General features: G+C 41.8%; 4 protein-coding genes across 6 annotated transcripts in view; 2 read left to right on the plus strand and 2 right to left on the minus strand.

Moving 5' to 3' along the window:
* The first annotated feature begins 109 nt into the window (after positions 1-109).
* ift88 (intraflagellar transport 88 homolog) lies at positions 110-14,338 on the plus strand. 3 transcript variants are annotated; one of them, XM_028433627.1, is made up of 26 exons: positions 110-293; positions 520-582; positions 712-771; positions 861-914; positions 1,072-1,135; positions 1,326-1,395; positions 1,620-1,710; positions 2,128-2,229; positions 2,530-2,632; positions 3,167-3,513; positions 3,840-3,910; positions 4,019-4,105; positions 4,455-4,554; positions 5,778-5,864; positions 5,977-6,163; positions 6,918-7,026; positions 7,146-7,296; positions 7,382-7,497; positions 8,301-8,353; positions 8,452-8,517; positions 8,637-8,737; positions 10,579-10,651; positions 11,641-11,664; positions 11,828-11,878; positions 13,877-13,981; positions 14,199-14,338. In XM_028433627.1, exons 1-26 carry the CDS (start codon positions 213-215, stop codon positions 14,318-14,320), a joined length of 2,538 nt encoding a protein of 845 aa, XP_028289428.1. In that variant the 5' UTR covers positions 110-212; the 3' UTR covers positions 14,321-14,338. The 3 variants fall into 3 exon arrangements, with proteins under 3 accessions (XP_028289428.1, XP_028289429.1, XP_028289430.1); XM_028433628.1 differs by lacking the exon at positions 11,641-11,664; XM_028433629.1 differs by lacking the exons at positions 11,641-11,664; positions 11,828-11,878.
* Positions 14,339-15,621: 1,283 nt separating this feature from the next.
* il17d (interleukin 17d) lies at positions 15,622-17,440 on the plus strand. Its single transcript, XM_028433632.1, has 2 exons — positions 15,622-16,088; positions 16,541-17,440. The coding sequence occupies exons 1-2, from the start codon at positions 15,646-15,648 to the stop codon at positions 16,860-16,862; spliced, it is 765 nt and encodes a 254-aa protein (XP_028289433.1). The 5' UTR covers positions 15,622-15,645; the 3' UTR covers positions 16,863-17,440.
* eef1akmt1 (EEF1A lysine methyltransferase 1) lies at positions 16,986-20,294 on the minus strand. The gene is made up of 5 exons (XM_028433634.1): positions 20,222-20,294; positions 19,052-19,200; positions 18,316-18,398; positions 17,914-18,203; positions 16,986-17,821 (listed from the first exon to the last, which is right to left on the minus strand). Exons 2-5 carry the CDS (start codon positions 19,196-19,198, stop codon positions 17,676-17,678), a joined length of 666 nt encoding a protein of 221 aa, XP_028289435.1. The 5' UTR covers positions 19,199-19,200; positions 20,222-20,294; the 3' UTR covers positions 16,986-17,675.
* Positions 20,295-20,774: 480 nt separating this feature from the next.
* xpo4 (exportin 4) overlaps positions 20,775-25,008 on the minus strand; it is a 39,047-nt gene continuing 34,813 nt past the window's right edge. The window contains exons 17-24 of the mRNA XM_028393666.1: positions 24,556-24,762; positions 24,387-24,473; positions 23,953-24,133; positions 23,757-23,878; positions 23,538-23,668; positions 23,239-23,356; positions 23,061-23,153; positions 20,775-22,366 (exon numbers count right to left, since the gene is read on the minus strand). Of these exons, the coding sequence (XP_028249467.1) occupies positions 22,169-22,366; positions 23,061-23,153; positions 23,239-23,356; positions 23,538-23,668; positions 23,757-23,878; positions 23,953-24,133; positions 24,387-24,473; positions 24,556-24,762 (1,137 nt within the window). The 3' untranslated portion in view covers positions 20,775-22,168. The remainder of the gene's footprint in view (positions 22,367-23,060; positions 23,154-23,238; positions 23,357-23,537; positions 23,669-23,756; positions 23,879-23,952; positions 24,134-24,386; positions 24,474-24,555; positions 24,763-25,008) is intronic.

Here is a 25,008-nt window from a genome sequence, read left to right on the forward strand (position 1 = left end):
ATAGACGGCAACCAATCATGTTAAAGCTAGCTTATGATTGACATGTAAGCAGCCAATTAGAAGTTCGAAAGGAGAACAGTCCCTCCCTCGCCGCTTTGAATTGTGGGAACAAATCCTGATACAACAACAAAAAACGCCTTAATGCTTTTATCGCAGAGATAATAGTTTATTTTCCATATTTATGAATATTTCCCAACACCGAGACGGACAACATGGACAATGTGTATCTGGCTGTCGAGGAAGATGATCTTTATTCGGGTTATAACGACTATAATCCGACATTTGACTTCGAGGTGAGTTAGCCACAAACCATGCTAGTTAATTAGAAATGTCTGAAGCTGGTTGCTAACGTTCACTATTACTACTACTATTAATAAACTACTATAAGAGCAACCGTTTATACATTGTAGTCAAGTGGCGAACGACAACTCAAATTATCTGACATTGTCACATGGCTTGTGCATTAACAGTAACACCAAACTATGTAAGAACTAAGCATGAGTAATGATACCTTTCCAGGATTTGGAAAATGATGTGGGCTTCCAGCAAACAGTGAGGACAAGTCATGGAAGAAGACCTCCGGTGAGTATTTTCTATGAGCGTGTGTAAGAGAGAATAAATGGAATTGTACAGAGCTACAGAGAACTGGTAAATGCTGTTCTATTTGCACACATTTGTCATTTGTAAAATGTCATGCTTTCAATTATCTAGCTCACTGCTAAAATTCCGGGCACTGCCATTGGAGCACGACCTTTGGCTACTTCCTTTGGTGTAAGTACAATGAATGGAATGTTTTTTATATAAGACAGATGACACAGAATGCAGCCTGTCCACTTTATCATGTAACTTGCTTTACATAGTCGCGGATCCCTTTGGCTTCTTCACTGGGCAGACCCATGACTGGAGCTGTGCAGGTGAGAGGCATTCATCATTCAAGTCTGTATGTTACGTTGTGCAGTTTCTTTTCCTGCACTGATGTTACCTCTCTGAACAAATGAATGAAAACCTATTATAATACGGTATATTTCAGATTTTATTTCTTATTGTTGGTAATTTGAAACGTGTTCACAGGAAGGGGCAGCCCGACCAATGACAGCTGTCAGAGCAGCAGGTTACACCTCCTCCTTGACCCGTGGTGAGTTTGATGGCTTTTTGATGAAGTTTTTATTTCTTTCTTCTCTTTTTTTTCTTGGTACGTATAGTACGTAGTGACTTGAATTGCCACCTGATAGGACTTTGTCAGGGTGTGGCTGTTTATGTCTGCATTGTTTTCTCTGTTGTAATAATTATGTGTGTTCGCTTGTATGTTTTTTCTTTATTTTCAGGTTCAACCTTTGACCCCTTAGGCCAGTCCAAAGGTCCAGCACCTCCACTTGAACTAAAGAATGAGGACACGTGAGTTCTCACTCTGTTGAACTTTAGTTGAATATCAGTCATGAGGAATGATTGATATTGGTATAAAATACTTTTTACACACTACACATTTTACTCAGATAAGTAATAAGTTCCTGACACCACTCAAGATGTAGTTAGTCATTCTATTTTGTGTTGGGCGGAGGCAGGCGTACACTTAAGGAGCATTATCATATATTTTGGTATATATGTTTTTTGTCTTGCAGGCCTGAGGAGAAGTTTAAGATCATGGAGAAACAAGTGAATGACCTCATAAAGGAGAGCTGCAAGGCTCACAGCATGGGATCCTTACAACAGGTTAGACTAATTCCTGAGTGCACTGTTTAATAATAATATTTGTCTGGATTTGTCTGAATTTAGATAGAAGACCCTACAAGTGAGCATTTGTATTTATATTTTATTCCAACTTTAAATATAAAGTATAATCATGATGAACTTATAATCAAACCTAAAAGCTAAGGTGTTTCAGAATGGCTAAAGTTTATTAACCTTCCTGTTTTACTGTGTTTTTCAGACATAAAATCATTATTAAAAACATTTTTATCACAGATAGATGTTGTTCATCATCGAGCACAACAGAAATCCTATATAACAGAAGCAAAAGTGACCTGTTAGTGTAGTTTCTACCAAAGACATGTTGTTCATTTTTGACCCAGGTGTTGATGTCTCTACTCCTAATATATTCATGCACTTCATCATCATGTGTTTCTGCAGGCCCTTGATGTAGCTAAAGAGGCGGGGAGGAAAGAGCGAGCGCTGGTCAGACAGAAGGAACAGTCTGGAAATACGGACCTCAATTTGGATCTCTACTATGCAGTAAGTTGGGCTGTATTTTTTTAACCATTTTAGACAGTGTCAAGTTAAGATTGACAGGAGAAGTATCTATTTTAAATTTAGTTGTACATGTGGCATGTTACAATGCCAATAAAATCCTATTCTATTCTATCCTATTCTATTCTATTCTGGCAGTCATGCTTGGCTCCATTGACAGTGAACATAACCACTCAACTATGCAGGCAGAGTTCTCAGAAAACACTGAGCTCCCACGAATTGCTGTCTGACTCCATTGCCTGTTTTTTATTATTTTATTTAAAAATATTAAATGTTTCTGTCCAGGTTTTGCTCAACCTTGCCAACCAGTATGTGAACAATGAGATGTATCCTGAGGCTCTGAACATGTTCCAGGTCATTGTGAAGAACAAGATGTTCAGTAATACAGGTGAGCAGCAGGCTGTTTAATGCCACACTCGCTGCAGATGTTTTTAGTCTGTTGCAGCTGTAATGAATAAACCACATAAGTACACAGGCCAGATAATCCTGTGTTAAGGCAGTAAAACGAAGGTTTCTTTTCCTGTGACTGTTGTTTTTTTTTTGCCACAGTGAAGTATCAAATACCACCACTGTTGTCACTCATGGATGAAATTAATAAGACTGAACCCATGTCTTTGGGCATAAGTTACATTTTGGTTCACTTTGGTGCACTTACTTTGTGATGTTCCATGGAGGGGTTGTTGAACATTGTTCAAACCTTAAGAAACTTGCACCACTTGGCATTGTGTTTAGTCTTCTGCATGACTTTAGACCAGGGCCAGGAATTGAAAACCAGTAACTGACCCTAAGGACTGTAATAAGTTTGCGGTTTCTAATTTTGACAAATTCACGTCTCATACATTGTACCTATCAAATGATTTCTCTTGCTTCTCTCTTCACCTGTACTGTGATTCGCCCTGAAACTCCTGCTCTGCTTGTCCAGGTCATCTAAAGGTCAACATGGCCAACATTTATTTCAAGCATAAAAACTACCCTAAAGCCATCAAGTTCTACCGCATGGCGCTGGATCAGATCTCCAACGCACACAAGGAAATGAGGATCAAGATCATGCAGAATATCTGTGTAGTCTTCATCCGCATGGGCCAGTACACGGATGCCATAACGTCCTACGAACACATCATGAGCGAGAGCCCTAACATCAAGACAGGCTTTAATCTTATTCTTTGCTACTATGCCATTGGTGACAAAGAGAGGATGAAGAAGGCCTTTCAGAAGCTCATTGCTATTCCTCTGGGTATTGATGAAGAAGACAAGTACATCCCATCTAATGTGAGTGTTTGCTTGTTGTTAAGTGGAATCATGTATTCTATTTTTAGATTCTTAACTAATAATACTCCCCAAATGTCATTTTGTTGTAATTCAGTAAAATATATTGTGTCGCTTTGACAGGAATGGTATTTCTTGTTATGTCACTATACTCCTATATATAAGCTAATTTAATTGTTGTTTAGGTTTTGTCCAAACTTGCATTGATCAGGACCATCCAAATGCCTGATTTTCGAAGGCACTGCTCTTTTAAATGGTATTTTAAAGTTAAACTAAAGACATTGAATCTAGTGACTCTAATTTAAACCCTCTCCTGTCAACACTTCCAGGATGACACCAGCTCAAATATGGTCATTGAGGCCATTAAGAACGACAAACTTCACCAGATGGAGAGAGATCTGTGAGATATTTTTTTGTGCATATTTGAAGAAAAAATGTTTATCAACTGTTTGGAATCTTTATCTTTATCTATCTTTATTCTCTGAATTCCCCTGTGTGCTGTTCGTAGAAAAGTTAAGGCGGAAAGGTACATCATGACTGCAGCCAAGCTCATCGCTCCAGCCATCGAGACGTCTTTTGCCTCTGGATTTGACTGGTTTGTTATTCTTTTATTTTTGTCTGAGTCATTCATATCACAAAAAAGGTGAAAGGACATTTCTCGGTTTCTCTTTACACCAGATTGACTGACTTTTCTAAACAAGCAAAGTATGCTGGATGTAAAAGTCTTGTTGTCTGTCATTGCTCTTGTTTATTAAATTTTTTAGGGAACAAATGGAAGCAGCATGTGATTGGTTAACTGTTATCAAGTATCAAACAGGTCATATGCACCTAATGGCCATATTCAAATACCTCAAAATATTGTCCAGAAAAAAACCATCATTACTTGCTCTGTTCACCGTGTTTCCACCATCAGATAACACAATATGTGGTTGTTTTTATTAAAGGTGTGTAGACATGATGAAGAGTTCTCAGTATGTTGAGCTTGCCAACGATCTGGAGATCAACAAAGCTATCACCTATCTCAGACAGAAAGACTTCAACCAAGTGAGTGTGTTTGTTGCAACAGTGTTATGGACAATACCACTCAATTTAACATTTCATTTAACTCAGTCTGTGTCGTTAGGGCCACAACAGCAGAGTAAGAACGTGGACCACAAAAAATGGATACTTGCTTTAGATGCTTGTTTGAATGGTTGACATTGTTGACTCGGCATGAGCCAAATCTTGCTAATATTTGCACTGTTAATGGGGAAGCAATAGAGTAAAGATTATATTTTATATAATATATACATGCTCCTGTTAGATGTTGTTTGTGGTTTCAGTTGACCATTTACACTACAGTGTATATATGTCAGTTATATGTCAGTTCTCTGTTGCTCAGACTGTTTAATTCAATCAGAATGAGACTCAACACTCCCCCCTCTCATTGCCCTGCATTCTCTCCTGCTTTTGTCTTGTTTCTTTGACATTTGCATGCCTAAGCTTGAGGTATGTGTGCTTTTTGTTTCCATGGTCACATTTACATTGTGTTTTTTTACCCTTGACACATTACAGTATAAGCATGCCTTTGTCCAAACAATGTATTGATTAAAAGATTAATGACAAAGAGCAGTTAATGTTTCTCCAGTTTTACCATATAATAACTGAAATAGCTAACTGCATTTTACTCACAGACCTTTAAAACCTCTGGTGCATGTGTGTGGTGTTTGTACATAGTTTGCAGACAGTGGTGGTGGTGGTGGTGGTGGTGTAATCTGCATCTGTGCAGCTGTTGCCTAGCTAGTGGTTTGACAAAATGCTAACCTTTACACCCTAATATGGTTTGAATGTTTCCCCAGTTTATAATGCATTTAAAGTCACATAACGACTCAAATATGGGCTTGTCATGAAAAATATATCAACAGTCCTGATGGCTACATTCAGCAAAATAGTGTTTGTTTTGTTCATTTTATAAATTCTAAATGTAAATATTCAAAATTATTTTATTTATTTTTTATTCTAAAGAGCTTTAACTAATTTTTAAGTAGACACATTTGCCAAATTTTGATATGTATTGATATATAGAATGTCATTTGGAAAAGAAGATGTTACACTGAATACTAGAAGCCATCACAAAATGTGTGGAGCATTTAAAAAATTAAAAGTCTGTTGCTTTTGTTTTTATGTGGTTTAGTGTGTTATGTACTGGGGGAAACTGCTTGTGGGTACTAACTCTTGCAATATAGGAAAAACAGGCTTTTTATTGTTTTCATGATGTTTTTTGTCAGGCAGTGGAAACTCTGAAAACCTTTGAGAAGAAGGACAGCAGAGTGAAGAGTGCTGCAGCCACTAACCTCTCATTTTTCTATTTACTGGTAAGACTCTGAAAGACTGACACCAAATATAAAGAAAACGGTCAAAGATATTTAAATCGTATCCAATTGGAGGGGTGGCTGAGTTACATTTCCATACGCTTTTCTCTTCCAGGAGAAGGACTACGACCAAGCTGAGCGATATGCTGATCTCGCCATGAATGCAGACCGGTACAACCCTGCAGCACTCACCAACAAGGGCAACACAGTATTTGTCAAACAGGACTATGAAAAGGCTGCAGAGTTCTTCAAAGAAGCCCTGAGGAATGATTCATCATGCACTGAAGCGCTCTACAACCTGGGTAACAGCTGCGTTAGATGCACTAGTAGTGGCAGGTTAATGGGAGCTTAAAGGTAGGGTAGGAGATTTCATTCTGATGCACTTTTTGTTAAATTAGTGTAACTTCTCTTTACAATCCGATAGCAACCGATTTAGGCAGTTTCGCTTTAAAACGAAGAATATTAATCATCTGTGGAAGCTATAAAACGCTAAAAATCAGCCAATCCTACGAGGCGCCCCTGCGCGTATAGTTGGCTGGTTGTCACTCTCTTCCTGCTCTGCGCGCATCAGAGAGGTACGTGCATGATGGCCAAAGTCACAGACTGGTTGGGAGGCGTGGCTTCGGGGTGAGCTCTGAGAAAACGGGGCGTGTGTGCGTCTTTAAGTTTTTAGCAGATAAACATGGAGTGTACACTAAACAGAAAAGCATTTGTGCCTTGTGTATCCTGATTAGGTGTGTCATCTTTATGGAAATGACCAGATTACTGTTGTTGTGCTGATGTAAAGGTCCAGTGTTTGGATTTAGGTGGATCTAATGGCAGAAAGGGAATAGGGTGTTGTTTTCATTAGTACACAAACACCTGTAACCTGTAAATGATTGTGTTGTTATTATTAGTTAGGATAAGTCCTTAATATCTAATAACTAAGAGAGTCAGTACTCCTCGCAGTGTGCACCATTTAGTGCTGCCATATTTCTGAATATCTAGATCAGGAGCACTCTTAACAGAATTGTACGTGTGGATACATCATATTTCTTCCTCTTAACTTTTTGCTAGGTCTGACCTACAAGAAACTGAATCGTCTGAATGAGGCTCTGGACTGCTTCCTGAAGCTTCATGCCATTCTGAGGGACAGTGGCCAAGTTATGTTCCAGCTGGCCAACCTGTATCCTACTGATAACATGTGTTGTGTGTCTCACAGATTTGAGATAATGGAAGTTCCTTTTTTCAGGAATTCATCATGTACTGTAAGCATCTTGTTTGTCTTTAACACTGTGGTCTCAGCTACGAGCTCCTGGAGGATCCTCAACAGGCCATCGAGTGGCTGATGCAGGTCATAAGTGTGACTCCCACTGACCCCCACCCTCTGGCAAAACTAGGAGAGCTGCACGATGCAGAAGGGGACAAGAGCCAAGCCTTCCACTATTACTATGATGTATAATTAAAACATTTCTATCGTTGTCTAGACCAATTCACAGATGCAGCTTACCCATAAATATTCTAATTGTTTGTCTTTTCAGTCCTTCAGGTACTTCCCCTCCAACATTGATGTGATCGAGTGGCTTGGGGCTTACTACGTTGAAGCACAGTTCTGTGAGAAGGCCATTATGTACTTTGAAAGAGCCACACTCATACAGTAAGTAAACTCTATTTGGAACTTATAAGCATGACAAGAAATGAGCTTTGTCTGTGTTCAGGAGACTTAATAAGGTCTAATAAGGTCTTGCCTTGGTAGTATTTCCTGTTCGCTGCATGAGCTGTTACCAAGGTAACCATAGCTCCTGCGGTAGATCCTTACTTTGAAAGGTGTAGCTTACTGCTTCACCAACAAACCAACCAAAACCATAATCTGACGTGTGTGCATACTCTCTATAGTGAAATCATTGAGAAATCATTTTCGGGCCTTTTCGGACACTACGCCGCAATTTCCGGCCGTCACTGCTGTCGCAAATAAAACGTGCCGATCTCTGCCGGCTAAACAAACTACGTCGCTAGCAATTCAGATTTGTGTTGTTATAGCTTAAAAAAGTTGTATGTCCAAAGGTAATAAAACAAACACAGCGGATCATGTTACATTCCTAAACTGGTCGTTATATTTGTACGACAGGTAATGTTAACTTCCGTTCTTCGTCCTTCTCGACGCAATGCATGACGGTACATGTCGCTAATGTAGCTATTAGCTAAGTCTTCAAAAACAATACTTGAGTCCAGTTGTTTCGATTTAAACTCTTGGAAATGTAGCTAATGTACACAACTTTTCATGACAACTTTTGTGGGATACACTGAGGGTACTATATATGTGTGGTCTTAAAAATGGTACAAAATGGTGAAGGCACTTTGACTTCTGACACTGAATGCAACGCTGTTAGTTTAAACCCAACTTCCCGGATGCTCACTGCAGGTGTGTGTGATTGATTCTGATCGTGCTTTGTTCCTCAGACCTACCCAGGTGAAATGGCAGCTGATGGTGGCAAGCTGCCACAGAAGAAGTGGTGAGAGTGGAACTGTTTATTTTAAAAGCAAAGCAAATAAATAATTAAATATAAAAGCACAGTGAACATGGAGATAATTTTTACTTTTGTCTTTACAGGAAACTTCCAGACAGCTCTGGAAACCTATAAGGAAATCCATCGCAAGTTCCCTGAAAATGTGGAATGTAAGTGATCGTCTTTGTTTCACATTATTCAACTGAGTTCTTGACCAGCAGATGTAATGAGAGGGTGAACAAAATAACAAAAGTTCTGTGTTTTTGTGTGTGTGTGTGTGTGTGTCCAGGCCTGCGTTTCCTGGTGAGGCTGTGCGCAGACCCAGGGCTGAAGGAGGAGTATGTCACCAAGCTGAAGAAGGCAGAGAAGATGAAGGAGATCAGAGAACAGGTATGATTAACTTTTAAAGTGGTGAGGTTTATCACCCGTCGTAAAAATCTTGTGGTAATAATGTGTCTTGTAGCAAATTGATAGCTATTATAGTGCTGATGTCACTGGGTGTCTGGTAATAAACGGACAAAGAAGAAGGCCCAACACACAAGTATAAAAATCACAATACACACACACACACAAAACGTTAATGATGAAAGCCTTTTGGATGATCTTGAGTTCCAAATCCATCAGAACGTTTAGGAAATGATTTGTATAAGTTGGCACATAAATGGGTACATCTGAGGAATATTCATATGCTGCTTGATAAATGACTTGCTTACTTTTTAATCGTACACTACAGAGCGTTCTGACGCTTTCATTCATCATCCTTTCATCACCTATGTCATGTCACGGCATCCTGTCGTCTGCTCCTGGACAAGAGCGCACTGATCAAAAGCATGCATGTGTCCCTTTCCTTGCAAAGCGGTCAGCAGTCCCTGCAGCCCTAAGAATGCACGAAAAACAGCTGTTTTTCTCTTGTGTTGCTTTCTGTGAATCGGAGGCTGTTGACAGGAGAACCGATGCTACATACAGCTGTTCACCACCTGGCTGATGCTAATCCTGAGCCCTTTGTGTTCAGAGAGTTGTTCGCAGGTCTGTGTACTGAAGCAGATGTTTACGAACATCTTAATGAGTCGGGTGGCTTACTGGCTTGAGTAGAATCAAGCAGGAGGTTTATTGTATTCTCTGATCACTCCACTTGTTTGTATGACACTTGCTTACATCATTGTAAAGAGTTTAAATAAGAGAGCACATGAAAGCCTTTATACAATTTTGATTTGGATAATAAAGTTAGGTGTACATTTTGCATTTTCGCTGGATGTTAGAACTGTGGACCAGCAGGTGGCAGTATTCTGTATTCTGGCAGATACATTTTCACACCAAGCTGGCTCACTACAGACAGATTGCTCATGCACTGGTTTGTAAACTGAACTCACTAATGGTTCCTCTGCTCATTGAATGGGCTGCATTTGCCTAAAAATGCTCCTCGATGGCCTGACATTGGCTGCATCCCTGAAACTGATGGAATTCCCCTTAAAGGGGGGGGTTTCCACGTTCCCAGAAATATTATCATATTTGTGATCTATAAACTTGCTTACTCCACCCAGCTCTGAATAAAAGCTGAAAAAGCAAATCATCCCAAACTCCTCAATTTTGCATGATTTTAATTAAATCTGCAGGAAGCAACGAGCGCCTCCAAACTCCAAGCAGAGGACACACCTGTCTTCCACAACTTAAGTGTGCCGTCGTCCTGTGGAGAGATCAGTCAGAGCCAGGAACAGATTAGGAGGATGACTTTTTCAAATCACAACCAGCTGCTCTTAAATCAGACGCTATTGGACCAGCAGAGGATGACAGACAGAGCCAGACAGTTGACTCATTAATCCCCACATTTTCCAAACTAAACAGAGAGAAATAACTGATCCTATTTACTTTTAGTGTGTGAGCAGATGAGTTACAGAGAGAGAGTAGAGCCAGAAATGAAGTCTCATTCAATCAGCGCCTTGGATCGATCTGATGTTCAAGCTTAGTTTTTCTATGTATTTTCACTTTTTACCTGTGGTTGCTGTTATATTACTGAACATAACTCTATACAAACTGGTAAAGTTGACGTGTATAAATGACACATTTTTGTCAAAGTTTGTCAGGATCCTTGAAGCTTTTTTTTTGTTTCAAATGTATTTATTTATTAATTATTAGACATGCTTTAAGTGGGAAAGCATACATCTAATCCGAGCACGGCTGTTCAGGTTAACCATCAGCTTCTTTATTCACCCTTTTCTCTCTTTTTCCTGCAGAGGGTGAAGTCAGGACGGGAGGGCAGCGCGAGTGGTCGCAGAGAAGGCAGAGAGGGCAGTGCAGGGAGTGCTGGTGAGTTGGAAGAAGAATGCATAGTTTCCCATTTAGTCTGTCGCTACAGTGAATAACATGCACATGCCATAGAGGTCCATATTAATTATGTCTGTAGCACAGTGTTTGCAATGTTTGCTCCACTGTTTAGTCTGTAGTTAATTACATACAGGCAATGTTTTTTTTTTCAAATAAATAAATATAGTTGAAATATAGGTTTACATTCATCAGAGTATGACATCAACACACTGTTTCAGTTCTCCACCTAAAGTTTAAACAGCCCAGCCTGTAATCGTACCTTTTTCTCACCACATCCACTTTTTTTCATCTGTCACTGCTTCTTCTATCTGTTGTTCACACATGCTGCAGCAGGCCCCGCCACACCTGTCCACACCCCCCCTAAGAAGTCCAGCATTATGGGTACATGTCTTTTACACCACACTCAGTCCAGGCTATGATTGTATGTTCAGGGCTCCTGATCCTGTAGAATAAGGAGCCCTAAACACACAGAGGCTGCAGCGGGCACAGAAGAGGCTGAACTTCCACAGCTTTAGCAGCCCTTCACTACAGACCCACAACAAACACAGATACACAGACACATGGCTCCAACACTGGAAAACTGTGGCCCCATCAGCAAATTTCAAAATGCAATCCAGACAAAGTGAAGAGCTGCCAAAAACTGTAACACAGCCCAGTTTTTTCTCTGCTGTGCAGCTGAATGTCTCTCCTGTAGTGTGGTTAGATATATATATATATATATTGTGTCAGGCACCTGTTAATATGCCCCACCCTGCCCAGACTTCCATTATTCCTCTGTGTCCTTATGAATTAGATGAGCAAACCTTAAACTTTTTATTGTCCCATAGTTTAGTAGTGCCAGAGGCTGAAGCGGAGTCTGATCAGACGAACACAGTTACAGCAGCGTGATCAGATCCTTCTACTCCTACACATTCAATGTAACGTTAAAGCTGTTTAACTAAACCCCCCCTTCATGTTCTTATGTTCCTAAGGCACATCAGATGATGTTAAACCAGGTGAGAGAATAAAGGGCGGCACATGTCGGACTAATCACTCCTCTCAGTTTTATCTATATTTTGCTTTCCAGTTTTTCAACTCTTAAAATCTTTTGGATTTTCTTCCTCTCTTTGTGTTTTGTCTTCATCTCTGTTCTCACTCTGCTTCCTCTTTGCTGCACAGTCTTTCAGCCTGAGCCTAAACAAACGAGTCCACTGCTGGACTCAGGGAGAGGTATGTAAGAATATATACATCTACACTGAGCTCCTAACCTCAGAACCTACTGATGTTTTATGTATTATTAACCACTTTAACTCCAAGCAGATTACGGTAGATCTTTTTTTTTTTTACTTCTGTCACATTTTTAGTCACTGTTTTGTAAATCTTGCATCTCTATGGAAAGAAACAGTCATGGCTTTTTTAAACTTTTCTCTGCAAATCAGCTGTAGAAAGTACCTGCAGGTCAGCCAAAATACTGATGAAATTTTGTCACATGACTGCAAGTCAACCAATCATGGCTTGCTAGTTGAGCAGGAGTGCAGAATTGTTTTTTTTAAGAGAATCTAGTAAGTACATGTGTTTTATTGGTATTTTTAATTGTATAAATAAGTCATTTTCATCAAATGGGGCTTTTTTTAAGCTTGGATTTTGCTGTATTTTACATCACACATTGATAGGCCTTTTTAGGTTGGAGGGGGTTAATTTAATTTAATGTAACCAAATGTTGATAGACAGTGAGAAAAAGTGTTAGGAGTCAGATACACTGTGTGAGAACCATTGGAGTGAAGCAGTGCAAACTGACACAGCAGATGTGTGTGACTTTCCCAAGAAAAAACTCTTGACTATAGTGTTATGGTCAAAGCACCTGAACCTGATCCAGAAACCCTCTGACAGGCAGCTGCGATGTTGGGCTGTGGTGGATGTTTGCACTGAGCACTCTCGCAGAGGAGAAGGAGTGATTACCTAAAAGCTCTTTCAGATATTTGAGGAAAAACATCGAGTGCGCATGAGAGTTTTCCACCTTTTCTGTAAAGTCTGCATATTGTACATTGTGTGGTTTGCAGCTCTATCATGGCTGACATGCAGGAGTGAGGTGAGGGTTTATTTTCTTATATGGTCACACCCGTGTCGTTCTTTGAAGTAAATGTGGTGAAGTCACAGAGACAAGAGAGAAAAGGTGTCCTTCGTCAACCTCTTCCACACATACGATGGCTGTTTGTGTAGCTTTCATTGCGGAAACTCTTACAGACAATTTAGTTTCGGTGCGTGTCTCCCACTTGAGTATTGTAAAAGAGAAATGCCACAGAGACTGTCAAGGAAGAAATGGGGGGGGGGGGGAATAGCGAGGAGGAGGAGGGGGAGTCCATTTTCCAGCAGAGGTTTCAGTTTGCCAGCAGTTTGTGAGGCCTTGTGCGAGATATGTGGGACTGTGAGGGAAGGTGGAATATCAGGCCTCCTTCCTGTTTTTCAGCTTTCAGCTTGATCTCTTTAGTTTCCAAGGCTACCTGGCAGCCAGATGTTGGCTGCTGCTGTCTGTAACCATGTCTGTCCTTCAGTTCATAAGACCGCTCGGTCAGCTTGTTGTCTTAGCCTGGAACAAACACACACACACACACACACACACACTCCAACATATTAATCAGGTCCAGGGAAAAGTACCTGTGTGCATGGTGTGTGTGTGTTATTTGTACCCACACTGCATCACAGAGTGATCGTAAAACCTGTTAACTGTCATGATTTAGAATTTGTAAGTTGGAGTCGCTGAAAGTTCGGGTAACCAATCACACTCCACTGCAGTAAATTATTAAAATGATCTAGATAGGAATGGTTAACAAACTGCTATTTCTCCAAGTCTCCCTCTGTCTTTGTTCCACTACATTGATATTTACACTCTTTCGTAATGTTTCTGTATGTCTCACTGTTTTTACATATGTCTCACTCTCTTTACTGTATCCTGCTGTATCTCACTAAACTGCGGTTTCGGGAAGGAATGATCTGTTCCTGGAAAATGATTGGTTTTAGTTTTCTACATACGCTCTGTTATAATTAGGGTTTTAAAAAACGATTCTTGTGCAGTCTTATCTAATAACATGCAGGCTGCAGTCACACACACACAGAGCTAAGGTTAAAAGTATCCTGCTTAAAATTAAGCAACATGAACAGTTGATTCTGATTACAGCTGGGGCTTTAAAAAGGTCATGATGTGTGTGTTTGCTTGTGTGTTTTGAGCAGACAGCGGCCACAGCAGCAGCACTAAAGGAGAGCGCCTGAGCGCCAGGATGAGATCACTTCCTGGTTCCAATGAGCCCTACGAGGCCAGCAGCCCCAAAGAACTTGGTGAATAAACCATGATTTTTTTTTTCTACCTCTGCACTTATTTATTACCTGATACAAACTGCGTAATTATTTTATGACTTCTCTCAGCTGTGTACTATAAATGTTCAGATAATCTGGCACACCCATCTGTGAAATGTGTGCAGAAGTTTAAGATCAAGTCAAAATCTGACTCGGGACATAATGAACAAGCGAAGCCTTTTGCTCCCCTTGTGTGTAGATGCATCCTATGTGGACCCTCTGGGGCCTCAGATGGAGAGACCGAAGACAGCAGCCAAGAAGCGCTTGGAGGATGATGACTTTGCAGATGAGGAGCTGGGAGACGACCTGCTGCCAGAGTAGCTGCAGTCGCCACGTTATCAGGACATTTTCTCTTTTGTGAGGCAAGGACACAACGCTTCACCACAAGAACATTTAAAGATATTTTCTACCATTTCCTGTTGATCAGTGATGGTCCAGAGTGTCTGCGGTCAGAAGTATATGGACAGTTTTGTTGTGGCTCTGTAGTCCAGCACTCTGTTTTTAAAATGATGGGATAAGACTTCAATTTGAACATATATACATTCATATATAAGAATAACTGTGTAGACATTCTTAGTCTGTGAGAACAAATGTCTTATGATCCCTCAGTGTGAGTTTGGTGCCCAAAAATCACTGTCCACATACTTTTGAATGCACTTTATGTTTTCACGTGTGAGCCTGGGAACATTCTGGAAAATCCATCAGCAAGATCTACCAAACATATAATCCATCCATCTCAGGTCCTGTTGCATTTTATACTTTTTGGAAGAAAAAAATCAACACTTGTAATATACTATTTATTATTTGCTATAGAATTAAAAGAACAAAATATGTTACCCCCATCCTTCATCCTTTATGTGGCTGCAGTGTGGGGGGTTTTTATAGAAGCACATAAAAACAGTTAGGTGATGTTTTCCCTGGAAAGGCAGCACAAACCAAAAGTTCAGGGAAGAGAGAACTTTAAGGATTTAAGTGGCTTTGTAAATGTGAAATATAATTTAAAGCCCTTTTGCTGGAGTAAATCTCACATAAATGCACAGCATACCAAGCGACAGGTCCAATTGGGAAAATGTGCTTTTTGCAGTTAAACTGATTTGAATTCCTCAGTGGTGGTTAGACTTCATATTTTCTTTGTGAAGCCAGACCTGACATGAGAGGTTTTACACAGCAGTTCCCAGTTTTTCTAAAAGAGTCCAGCAGATTCCAACGTGCAGCCAGGACCCAGCAGCAGAGCGCGCACAGCCAGCAGGCTGGACTGGACCCCCTCCCCCCCTCTCGCGTCAAGGGCTGCTCATGTGAACGCGGAGGATTATTTTTTGCCTGGGACAGAAGTTTAAGATGGGAGATTTTCTGCCAGTGTTTCAGTTTGATTTAGAGTCGCTCTGACTGTTGGGTCGGACTCTCCCTCTGCGCGTACGAACACTTTTACGCACAGGTCGCCAGAGGAACGCAGAGCGCACCGTGTGCCGTTTTTCGCCTTACACGGAGAGGAGCAGGTGTAAACCTTCCAACTCGCTAATATTTTCTGGTTTTAAGGCAATTGTTGCTCCTGGCGCTTCTCTGGTTGCGCTGTGCCAACATGTTTCCCTGGCGGCGTGCCTGCGCCTCGGCTGTAGCGCCAGGACTGTGGATTGTTTGCTGGTTCTATGGCGTTTCCAAAAACTCACTGGATTATAAAAGTGGATAGAAACCCGTTACTGGCAGTGAACGCTGTCATTTCAAGGCGAAGGGATAACTCTGAAATCTTTCAGTGCACCAAGAAGAACGAAGCCATGCAACCTCGGCTTCACCTCCTGCTGCTGCTGCTGCTGCAGGTGGCGCTGCTGCCGCTGCCGGGCTGGGCTGCCGGGGCGAGCCGGGTACGAAAGAAGGCCACCAGAACCCGGTCTTGTCTGGACCTGCCAGAGGAGATTCTGGAGCAGATGTTCGGCCGGCTTTCTGTAGGGGTGATGAGCGCCTTCCACCACGCGCTGCAGTTGGAGCCGCGGGACAAACTCAACCTGACCTGCCCGAGCAGCGCGCGGTCCCCGACCGACAGCAAGACGCGCCTCCCGGTCAACCTGCTCAGCATCTCCCCCTGGGCCTACAGGTAAGAGCAGGCGCAACACACGGACACCTATTTTCAATTTCAAAGTTAAAACAAATTCATTATTTTTTATTATTGATTTGCATCAACAATTGACAGAAATTGAAATGCTTACAAATCATTTGCACACTTATTTTATATTACAAAGGTTAAATGTTAACCATTATAACTTAATGTACTAAAGAGATTCAACACCTCTAACAGTCTGTCAAGTCTATATGCTGTTCAATCTCATCATTTTTCTGTTTAATCCACACCATCGGTGTTGACTTCTTAAATATAATCATGCAGCTTTAACTCTGTTGCAAGGAAAACTTCAATATTTAAATAATTTCCAACAAAACTGAACAAACTCTGTTTCACAATCCGCTGCACCTCTGCTTGACCGGACATATTTAAGAGCATCTGTAAGAATGTGGGAAAAAAATAATGCATCTCTTGGATTCATTTTTCAGGATTTCCTACGACCCCACCAGATATCCCCGCCACATCCCTGAGGCCTACTGCCTGTGTAAGGGCTGCCTGATCGGGCCCTACGGGGAGGAGAGTGACCAGTACCGCAGCACTCCGGTCTACGCTCCCTCTGTCATCCTGAGGAGGACGGGCTCCTGTGTCGGTGGACGTCACTCCTACACGGAGATCTATGTCTCTGTGGCTGTGGGGTGCACCTGTGTGCCGCTGCTGGAGAAGGAGCGTGACGGCCAGAAGAGCAACCAGAGCCTGGACAGAGAAGAGCCCAAAGCCAGGCAGCTCTTCTCTGCTGGCAAGAAAGCATGATGGAAGCAGGACTGTGGCAGCTCAGATAAGTTTGCATACATCTGATCCACGTTTTTTGGGCTTTTTGCGACTGACATTTGCCTCGTCAATGAAGAACCTTTGATTGTTTTCTACCCTTTTTTAAAAAAAAAAAAAAAAAAAAAGTGCTTAATGGGTCAAGACCGGATCAATGCTGCCACCTACTGCTTGGAGTTAGCACAGTTCTCGCTGGTATATTTTGCAGTCTTGGCTTTTGCCGGTTCCATTTGTGCTTTAACGGCAGTGATTTCTCTGCTCATCAGATCACAGAATAGGGGAGGAACATGCCCTCTACCTGCTGCTCACCATGGAATCAAATCAGACTCCGCTGTTCTCCCCTCTGAGGATCTGATGAAGGGTAAAAATCAGCTTACAATAAAGGTTTATTTCCTTCATTCAGCATGCCAGTGATTACTGTCAAATTTATCAACAGGTTAGGACTAATGTTAATAACAAAACTTTTTAAGTATGAATCCATCTGCTTTTGTTTATATAGATGAAAATGCTTGTTGTAATTTCCCACATTTTTTGGTAAATAAAATGTTTAATTTTGTCCAAAACGGTCCAGAATCCAAAAACCTTCCTGTTAATTTAGCATCATGTAGGACAAAGAAAAGTATAGAAATCCCCACAAATGCTTCCTGTTCTTGCTTAAAACAAAAGATACAACAGTTCTTGTTGCTGCTTAACACTGACAGTGTTCACCTTGTCTGCAGGTCTCAGTTCCACTGCTCACACTTTAGAGCTGTTAAATGTCTCTGACACGCTGCCACCGTTAGCTCCCTTCTGCTCTGGTCAGACAGCAGTTTCGCTCCTCAGCAGGCGCGATGGATAGTTGACAAAACAGCGAAACTCATTGGACAGGTTTCTGTTGTGTTTTGGTAAAAAGCTGCACATCTGCACATTCAGAAGATCTTTAGCCACGTTCTCCATGATGGCACCTGTAGGACAGAGTGTGTAGCACACGTACTGTCAGTTTATATCATACAGATTCACCCAACTTAGAAATTAATCAAGAGTCACATCGTCCCACCTGTGCACAGCAGCACTTTGCCTTTGGTCAGGTACTTGATGGTTTTGGCCACTTTGTTCAGACACTCCTCAGACAGGTAAGGCGGGTCAGCGAGGACGATATCGAAGCTGTGAGGGGCCACGCCGGACGGAAGAGACAGCGGCTCGTTGTAGTCGTAGAAGATGAAGTCTTCTCCGTAGGCAGCAAAGCGCCGGTCATACTCCAACACGACAGAAGACACCCGGTCTGAACCGTCCACCACGCCCTGCTTCAGCTTCTGGTACACACTGGGCGCGCTCACACAGGCTATCCTGAGAGAGGAAACACAAAACACATGCAGATTAAAAGAGACGTCTTGATTTCTGCTTCCTGTCCTTGTTGATAATCATTAAATGAGTGTGAACAGTGTTCCTGCAGTTTTACCTTCCTCCCTCTCCAGCTTCCAGTATGGCCTCCTGAGCTAACTGTGTTGCCGTCTCATCACTGTACCAGAACTGGCTCATTCCCTGGAAACAAACAATAATTACGACAATTACATTTATATCATTATAAGCAGAGAAGATTCACACACTCACTGAAATCTTTACAAAGCTTCAGCCTCTGCAACAAACCGATCAGAGTTTTTTCTCTCCATTGCAACAGCCAATAAAAACAGAGTGACACAGAAAGTTGTGTCATAAAAATGACTGGAAGTAGCGGGAAAATCGAATCAATGATCGACTCCTCCACTACTTGATCTAAACACGTTTTTCTTCCTGATGTTTTTTTTCTGTCCATTTTTCTTGATACATGACAGCGACTCGTGTAATACCATACGTCGCAGGCAGGGGCAATAACGCAAGCGACTAGTAGATAATTTAACACGTTGCTATACTTACAATAGACGAAGAAGAAAAAGAAATAATAAGGCGAGTGAGAAGGGACCGGGTCCACACAGTAACAAACGCTCCCGATGAAATTTCGCAGACTACAGGGTTTGTGAAACCAACTGAACGCAGCAAAGTAGCGATGGCGACAGTTTACAAACAAACACACCAGCTGGTGGCGGCAATGCATCAATTTGTGGTTTGCTAACTGCCAAAAACTCAACGAAGAAGAAGAAGGAAACAAACGTGCGTCTGCAGAAAAACAGAAAAACAGGTTCGGATCAAACACTCACCCAGTCCTCCTCCATCGCACCTACAGCAAACTGGTCGGCCGGTCCTGCGCTGTGGTCCGGACCGGTCCTGGTCTCGTTGTAGAACTCCTGCAGGGCAGCCAGAGTGTGGGCTGACAGGGTGGGAACGTCATCATCACTGTCGCTCATGGCTGAAGAGGAGAGCAGTGACAATAATAGACAGTCAGAGAATGTGACTGAAACCAGGGATCACACAATAAATACCATCACATAGAAATTTTGTTTTAAGTTTACACTATTTTTATCACAACAAAAAATAACTGTAACTGACTTTGTGCTGTACATATATTTTATATTCTATTTCATAAATTCTAATTGCTTGTAAACCTTGCTTGTTTACCTTTAGAGATACACGTTTAGCATGCTGAGTGCATGTATGTTGCTGCTGTAACAGTGATATTTCCCAGCTTGGGACGAATAAAGTTCTCTTCTATTTCTATTTCTAACAAACGTTTTTCATTAAAAAAGGAGCAAGTGGCTGATTTTATTTCACCCTCTGTACAAGAGGAGATTTTCTTTAAGTCCACGTGCATTAAATTATCTGACCTACACATTAAGACATTTGTTGGTTGTTACAGATGAATGAACATAAAGAAAAATCTAAAATGTTGTCACAACCTACAAACCTGAAAGCTACAGCCACTCTACCTTCAGCTTCACTGTCAGGTGTGACCACAGCAAATCACCATGTCTCCACCTATAACTATCCTCCGCCTCCTCTTCTCTCACCATGTCCTCTTTTAAAACAATACTCTTCCTCTTTGGCCTCTTGCTTCTACCAATATAACCACTAACCCTCCTCTGCACATGTCTAAACCGTCTCAATCTGTCCTCTCTCACTTTGCGCCACAACAGACACCCTGAACTGTCCCTTTCACGTGCTCGTTCCGGATCCTGTCCATCCTCGTCACTGCTACAGAGAAGCTCATCTTCCTCTCTGTTACCTCCAGCTTTGCCTCTTGTCTTTCCTCACTGCTACAGTCTCTAACCCAGACAGCACAGCTGCTCTCATCACCCTGTTGTACACCGTTCCTGTGATTCTTCGGTCAACAACATGTAAATTAGCTCACGAACAGGAAAGAAATCTAAAAATGAGTCAAAGAAAATAAATAAACGTAACAGATACACTGTCAAAAGTTTAAATATATTTACCAAAAGTCCCAACAACGTTTTCATGCGGCACCGCTCAGAACATGTGAGAAGTCGCAGTTTGATGACGTAATCATGGCTCCTGCAGAGGGACAAAACAGAAGATGGAGAGTAAAAAAAATGAATATGAATGTTGCTGCAAAGATGTGCAACAACTTTATGAAGTCGGTTGATTTTCTAACGAGCTTTTATTTTTGTACGGAGCCCCGGAAGATTAAGAACCGAATAAAGTTTTTTTTGCCTGTTCGCAAGTTATATTGTTTACTTAATGTCCATTCTGGGACTCCGTAGTTTTTCCTTTTTAAATAGGAACATTTTGTTTGGATAGTTTAAACTTTTGTTTTCTAGATATAGATAAATTGATAGATATACTTTATTGATCCCACAGAGGAATTATTTGGGATTTTATCAAGAAATCATTAACAAAACACAAACGCTGCAAATCAAAGTCACTAAACTGATCTATTGACATGGAAGTTATATATGCTTGTAACATTTTTCCACAAACGTTTAGGTTGCCAGGTAAATAAAGACATGACAACAGACACGGCAGATGTAAAGGAAATTGCAGAGGCCAGAACATTTATTACAATAACTTTATGTACACTTTTACACTTCATTAACAAAACAGCCATCTACAATGAGAGGGGGTAATAGTGCTCTGAACAAGGAGGTCTCCCAACATAATGCTTCAGCAAGTGGCTCTGCTCCTTTTTATTTGGTTTGTTATTGCTGTCCTTCAACTCAACAACAGTCTCTGCTTCAATCCAGTGTGTGAAGAGTGATGGATGTAGAAAAAAATACTACTGAGATTAACCTTTTCCAGGCCTGATCAGACCCGGGGGCCTCAGTTATGTCCAGAGGCAGAGTGGGTAGGAGAGGCAACAGAAACTACAATCCAAATAGAAAAAAAAATCAAACAAAAAAATGTTATCAAACTTCAAAAAAAGGTCAACACGGAGAAAGTTGCTCCCTCTTCTCTGAATTCATACATGCTTCAACTCTGCCTGCCGTCTACTGGCATATAAAAACATTTCAGTTGTTTCTCTTCGAACGCTTCTGAAGGTTTCTGGTTGAAAACATTATATATTTATTTATATATATTTATTTATATCTATATACACCCTTTAGTGAAACACAATCTGATTTTGGTTTTCTGTCGCTCTCCGTGTGCTGCGTGCTTCAGAGGAAAAAAAAAAAACCTTTGAGGACGGCCAGGCTGGCCATACCTCTGTTGTCATGGCAACGATTTATGTGTGTGTCTGTGTGTGTGCAGGCACAGTCATTAATTAATGTATGTCATGATTCGCTAACACACACATACACACACCAATCCACAAAACAAAGGCACTACGGGAAGGATTGTGGCGAGGCGTGTGTGTTGCCATGGCGTTCTTAAAGCAAAATGATCCCTCAGACACTCTCAGAAACTCCAACCAGAACCTAGATAATGGCAACTATTTTTAACCTCAGTGGGGGTGTGTGTGTATGTGTGTGTGACTGTGTGTGTGTGTGTGCTCCAGAAACCTCCAGGCACATTAGGAGCGGGAAGAGGAAGAGGAGGAGGAGGAGGAGGAGGAGAGTGCTGGCGTCCACACTAACTGCTGCTCCGCCTCCTGGTGTTGTGTTGGCCAGTGCTCCAGAGCTCCAAGTCTGTCTGCTTAGCAGTTCAGTCTCCATGGTTACCACCATATCATCATCATCATTTATGTCAATTATGCTGGAGGGGCTGCGGCACAGGCGGATGTGATGGTTGGGGAGGACTACAAAAACAATCTAAGGTGAAAACATTCAGGTGTGAGATGATCCAGCCCGAGAGCTCCTCTGAGGCTTAGAGCCAGCTCTTCCACCTGCAGTTCTTGAGGGGGGGGGGGGGGGGACGCAAGGGGCGTCTTTGATTGGCTGCTTTTCAGAACGATGATGATTCAAGGCTGAGTCGGTTTCCAGTGATTATTTCATGCAGAGCAGGCCGCCCACATTCGCCACAAACTCCTCCAGGCTCTTCAGGAAGGCTACCTTCTGCTTACGGTCCATGGTGGGCGGCGTGCTGCTGGCCGTCAGCTTGTTGAAGGCGTCGGCCAGCCGCTGGTAGATGACAGCGTCTCTCTGGGATGAGAGGAGGGACTCCACCAGTTCCGAGTACTCCACCTGCAAGAGGAGAGCAGCAGACCAATCAGAATCCAAGAAAGAGAGGCGAAGAAACACAGCTCTAATTTTATTGGCTGATAAAATGATCAACCGTGTCAACATGCGGTTTGCTTTTCAAATAAACTTTTTATCTTCTGTAAAATATCCTGTTCACTAATTAAAAATAAATGGTCAGGCTGAAATTACAATTTACAAAGATGACCGTCCCTGAAAATTGTTCGGTGTCAAAAGAAAAATATAAGGGAAAAATATTTTAATAAATAAAAATAAATATTTGTAATAAAAATATTATAAAAAATATTAAAAATATTAAAACGGTATAACGAGCATGAACAACTTCAACCAATATGTTAGGGGTGTCGATACTGGTCAATAAAACTGATACTCAAAACAAAAACTATATATTATTATGTTGTGTTAATCAGATTTTATTGTATTTCATTAATCAAAATTTATTGTTTTTTTATCTGTCTTCTGTAAACGGATAAAAAACACAAACAAAAGTGATAAACTTGTAAAGTCATAAAGATGGATGCATTTACATGGACTGGCCACTAGAGGGCATCAAGTATCAGGAACCAGCAAAACTATCTAACATGCATCCAAACATTTCTGCAGCCTGGAGCATTTCTATTTTTGTGCAGAAGGCAGCTTTAACCCTGCGTTTCTTCACGGGTCTGCGTCAGTTCCTCACCTGATGCAGGCACACGAGTGTGTACAGGGCTTCTCCTGCTGCCACTGTCATTTCTGTGTTGTGTTTCTGCAGGACCAGCATGTCAAACACCAACTGAAGGCACAGAGAGGAAAACTTTAAATAGAGTGTTTTCATTGCTCCGTTTCTCCGTGTGGTTTTGTTGGATAGTGTGTGGTACCTTGAGGAAGTGACGGGTGGCGATGAACAGAGGAGAGTCCTTCTCCTGGGTTTTTGCGCACTGTTCAGCCAGAGGAGACAGAGCCTCTAAACACAGCTGACTGATTTCTGAACTCATCCTGAAAAAAACAGCCGTTAAGGAGCACAAAGTACACAGCAGACCTCACCCCCCTTCTAACAGCTCTCTAAAAGAACTAAGGAGCACTTGATTAAACAAGCTTTGTTACAATGCAGCTATGGAATATTTTCCATAGCAAATAAAATCTATAAATATCACAATGAGACACAATGAGAGGATACGAGGTCATTCCCAGCTCCAGGGAGAACATGAGGCTCTTGAAGAGATCTTCTGGAAGCTGTGGGATCTTTTCTGGAAAGATCTCACAGATGAAGGTGATGAGCTTGTAGTACTGGTTACACAGAGAGGGGAACTAGAAGAAGAAGAAGAGGACAGGGTCAGACCTAAACATATCACATGACATAGGTAAAGTCAAACACATCCCTGCTGTGTCGGCTTACTTTCAGCAGATCCTGAGACATGAGCGGAAGAACAATATTGACACCGTAGAGAACAACATCTGCTGCTGAAACCGTCCGACTGGACGCCGGCGTTCCCTGGTCCTGATTTCGAAACACTTCATCTAGAACAAACAGAACACTGATTAATCTCAGGTGACTGAATATGTCCTGTCAAGTCACATTTACAGAGACTCACCGGTGTCACTGAAGTCGATGAACTCTTTGGAGAGCAGGTTTGTGAGCAGCTCCATGATGAGCAGCAAGTCCTGGTACTGGTCCTCCTCCGCTGTGGCATCGCCTCGCTTCCTGCTCTGGTTGTTTTTAGAGTAGACCTGCAGCAGCGTTAGACACGCCTCATAGAGCTTCATGGACTTAGTCTGTAAATGGAGATAAAGTATTAGCTACATATTTCCACGACTTTCCTTCATCTTGAGAAATACTGATTCATGATCTTAAACCAGGTTCTGAAGATCTGCCTGCATACGTTTCTTCTTATTGATATATTTTGTAACTTGATAATAATAATAATCATCAATATCTCAATACTGACACAAAGTCATTGATAACTGACTCGTTACATAAGCAAACAAAGAGGTACTAAGCATTAAACGTATAAAATGAGCCTCTCACCTCTCCCAGGTAACAGATCTGTTTGTGAGCCACTTCCACAAAAACCTCAATGATGAGGTTGATTGTCTCAGGTGTGTTGCTGTAAACCTGGAAGACAAGAAACATTCTTAGACTTCCTCATCACACACACATACTGTGTGCAGACACTGACCGGGTAACGGCCTCTTACCTCCATGAGGCCGATGCAGCTGGACAGGAAGTCCATGAGGAACGAGAAGAGCGAGGCCACGTTGTCTATCTGCGTCGCCTCTGCGATTCCACACAGAGCCTCCAGCGTGGCGACGATTTCCTGTTTGACAGCTTCCTCCTGGCTGATCTGAGCAAAGTTCTCCTGGTTGATGAGGTTGAGGAATCGCTGCTGGAGCGGGTGGAGCACCTGGACAGACAAGAGGCAATGCACCATTTCAGAACCTGAACAGCTTGCTGCTTCGACAACGTAGATACTCCTTGGTCTCCTTTATTTGAGCTCAGCTGTGAAAAATGTCTAACTTCAGGATAAAGGTGAAGCATATCAGTGATATGGAGACGAAACGAAGCAGTGTTTGATCAGTTGTCGGGTGGCTCGCCCTTCCTCCTCCTCACACGGAGCTGCCTGGGTTCAGACAGAACAGCTGTACGAGCC

This window comes from Parambassis ranga, chromosome 21 (assembly GCF_900634625.1).
Source record: "Parambassis ranga chromosome 21, fParRan2.1, whole genome shotgun sequence".
NCBI classification, from domain to species: domain Eukaryota; kingdom Metazoa; phylum Chordata; class Actinopteri; family Ambassidae; genus Parambassis; species Parambassis ranga.

Excerpts from the sequence above, each read along its gene's own strand:
- ift88 (XM_028433627.1), top strand. The coding sequence starts at position 213 with ATGGACAATGTGTATCTGGCTGTCGAGGAAGATGATCTTTATTCGGGT. Across the intron at positions 8,518-8,636 it reads GTTCCCTGAAAATGTGGAAT|GCCTGCGTTTCCTGGTGAGG; the intron begins GTAAGTGATCGT and ends GTGTGTGTCCAG. Across the intron at positions 8,738-10,578 it reads TGAAGGAGATCAGAGAACAG|AGGGTGAAGTCAGGACGGGA; the intron begins GTATGATTAACT and ends TTTTTCCTGCAG.
- il17d (XM_028433632.1), top strand. The coding sequence starts at position 15,646 with ATGGCGTTTCCAAAAACTCACTGGATTATAAAAGTGGATAGAAACCCG. Across the intron at positions 16,089-16,540 it reads ATCTCCCCCTGGGCCTACAG|GATTTCCTACGACCCCACCA; the intron begins GTAAGAGCAGGC and ends TTCATTTTTCAG.
- eef1akmt1 (XM_028433634.1), bottom strand. The coding sequence starts at position 19,198 with ATGAGCGACAGTGATGATGACGTTCCCACCCTGTCAGCCCACACTCTG. Across the intron at positions 18,399-19,051 it reads GTGCGATGGAGGAGGACTGG|GGAATGAGCCAGTTCTGGTA; the intron begins GTGAGTGTTTGA and ends GTTTGTTTCCAG. Across the intron at positions 17,822-17,913 it reads CAAAGTGCTGCTGTGCACAG|GTGCCATCATGGAGAACGTG; the intron begins GTGGGACGATGT and ends TCTGTCCTACAG.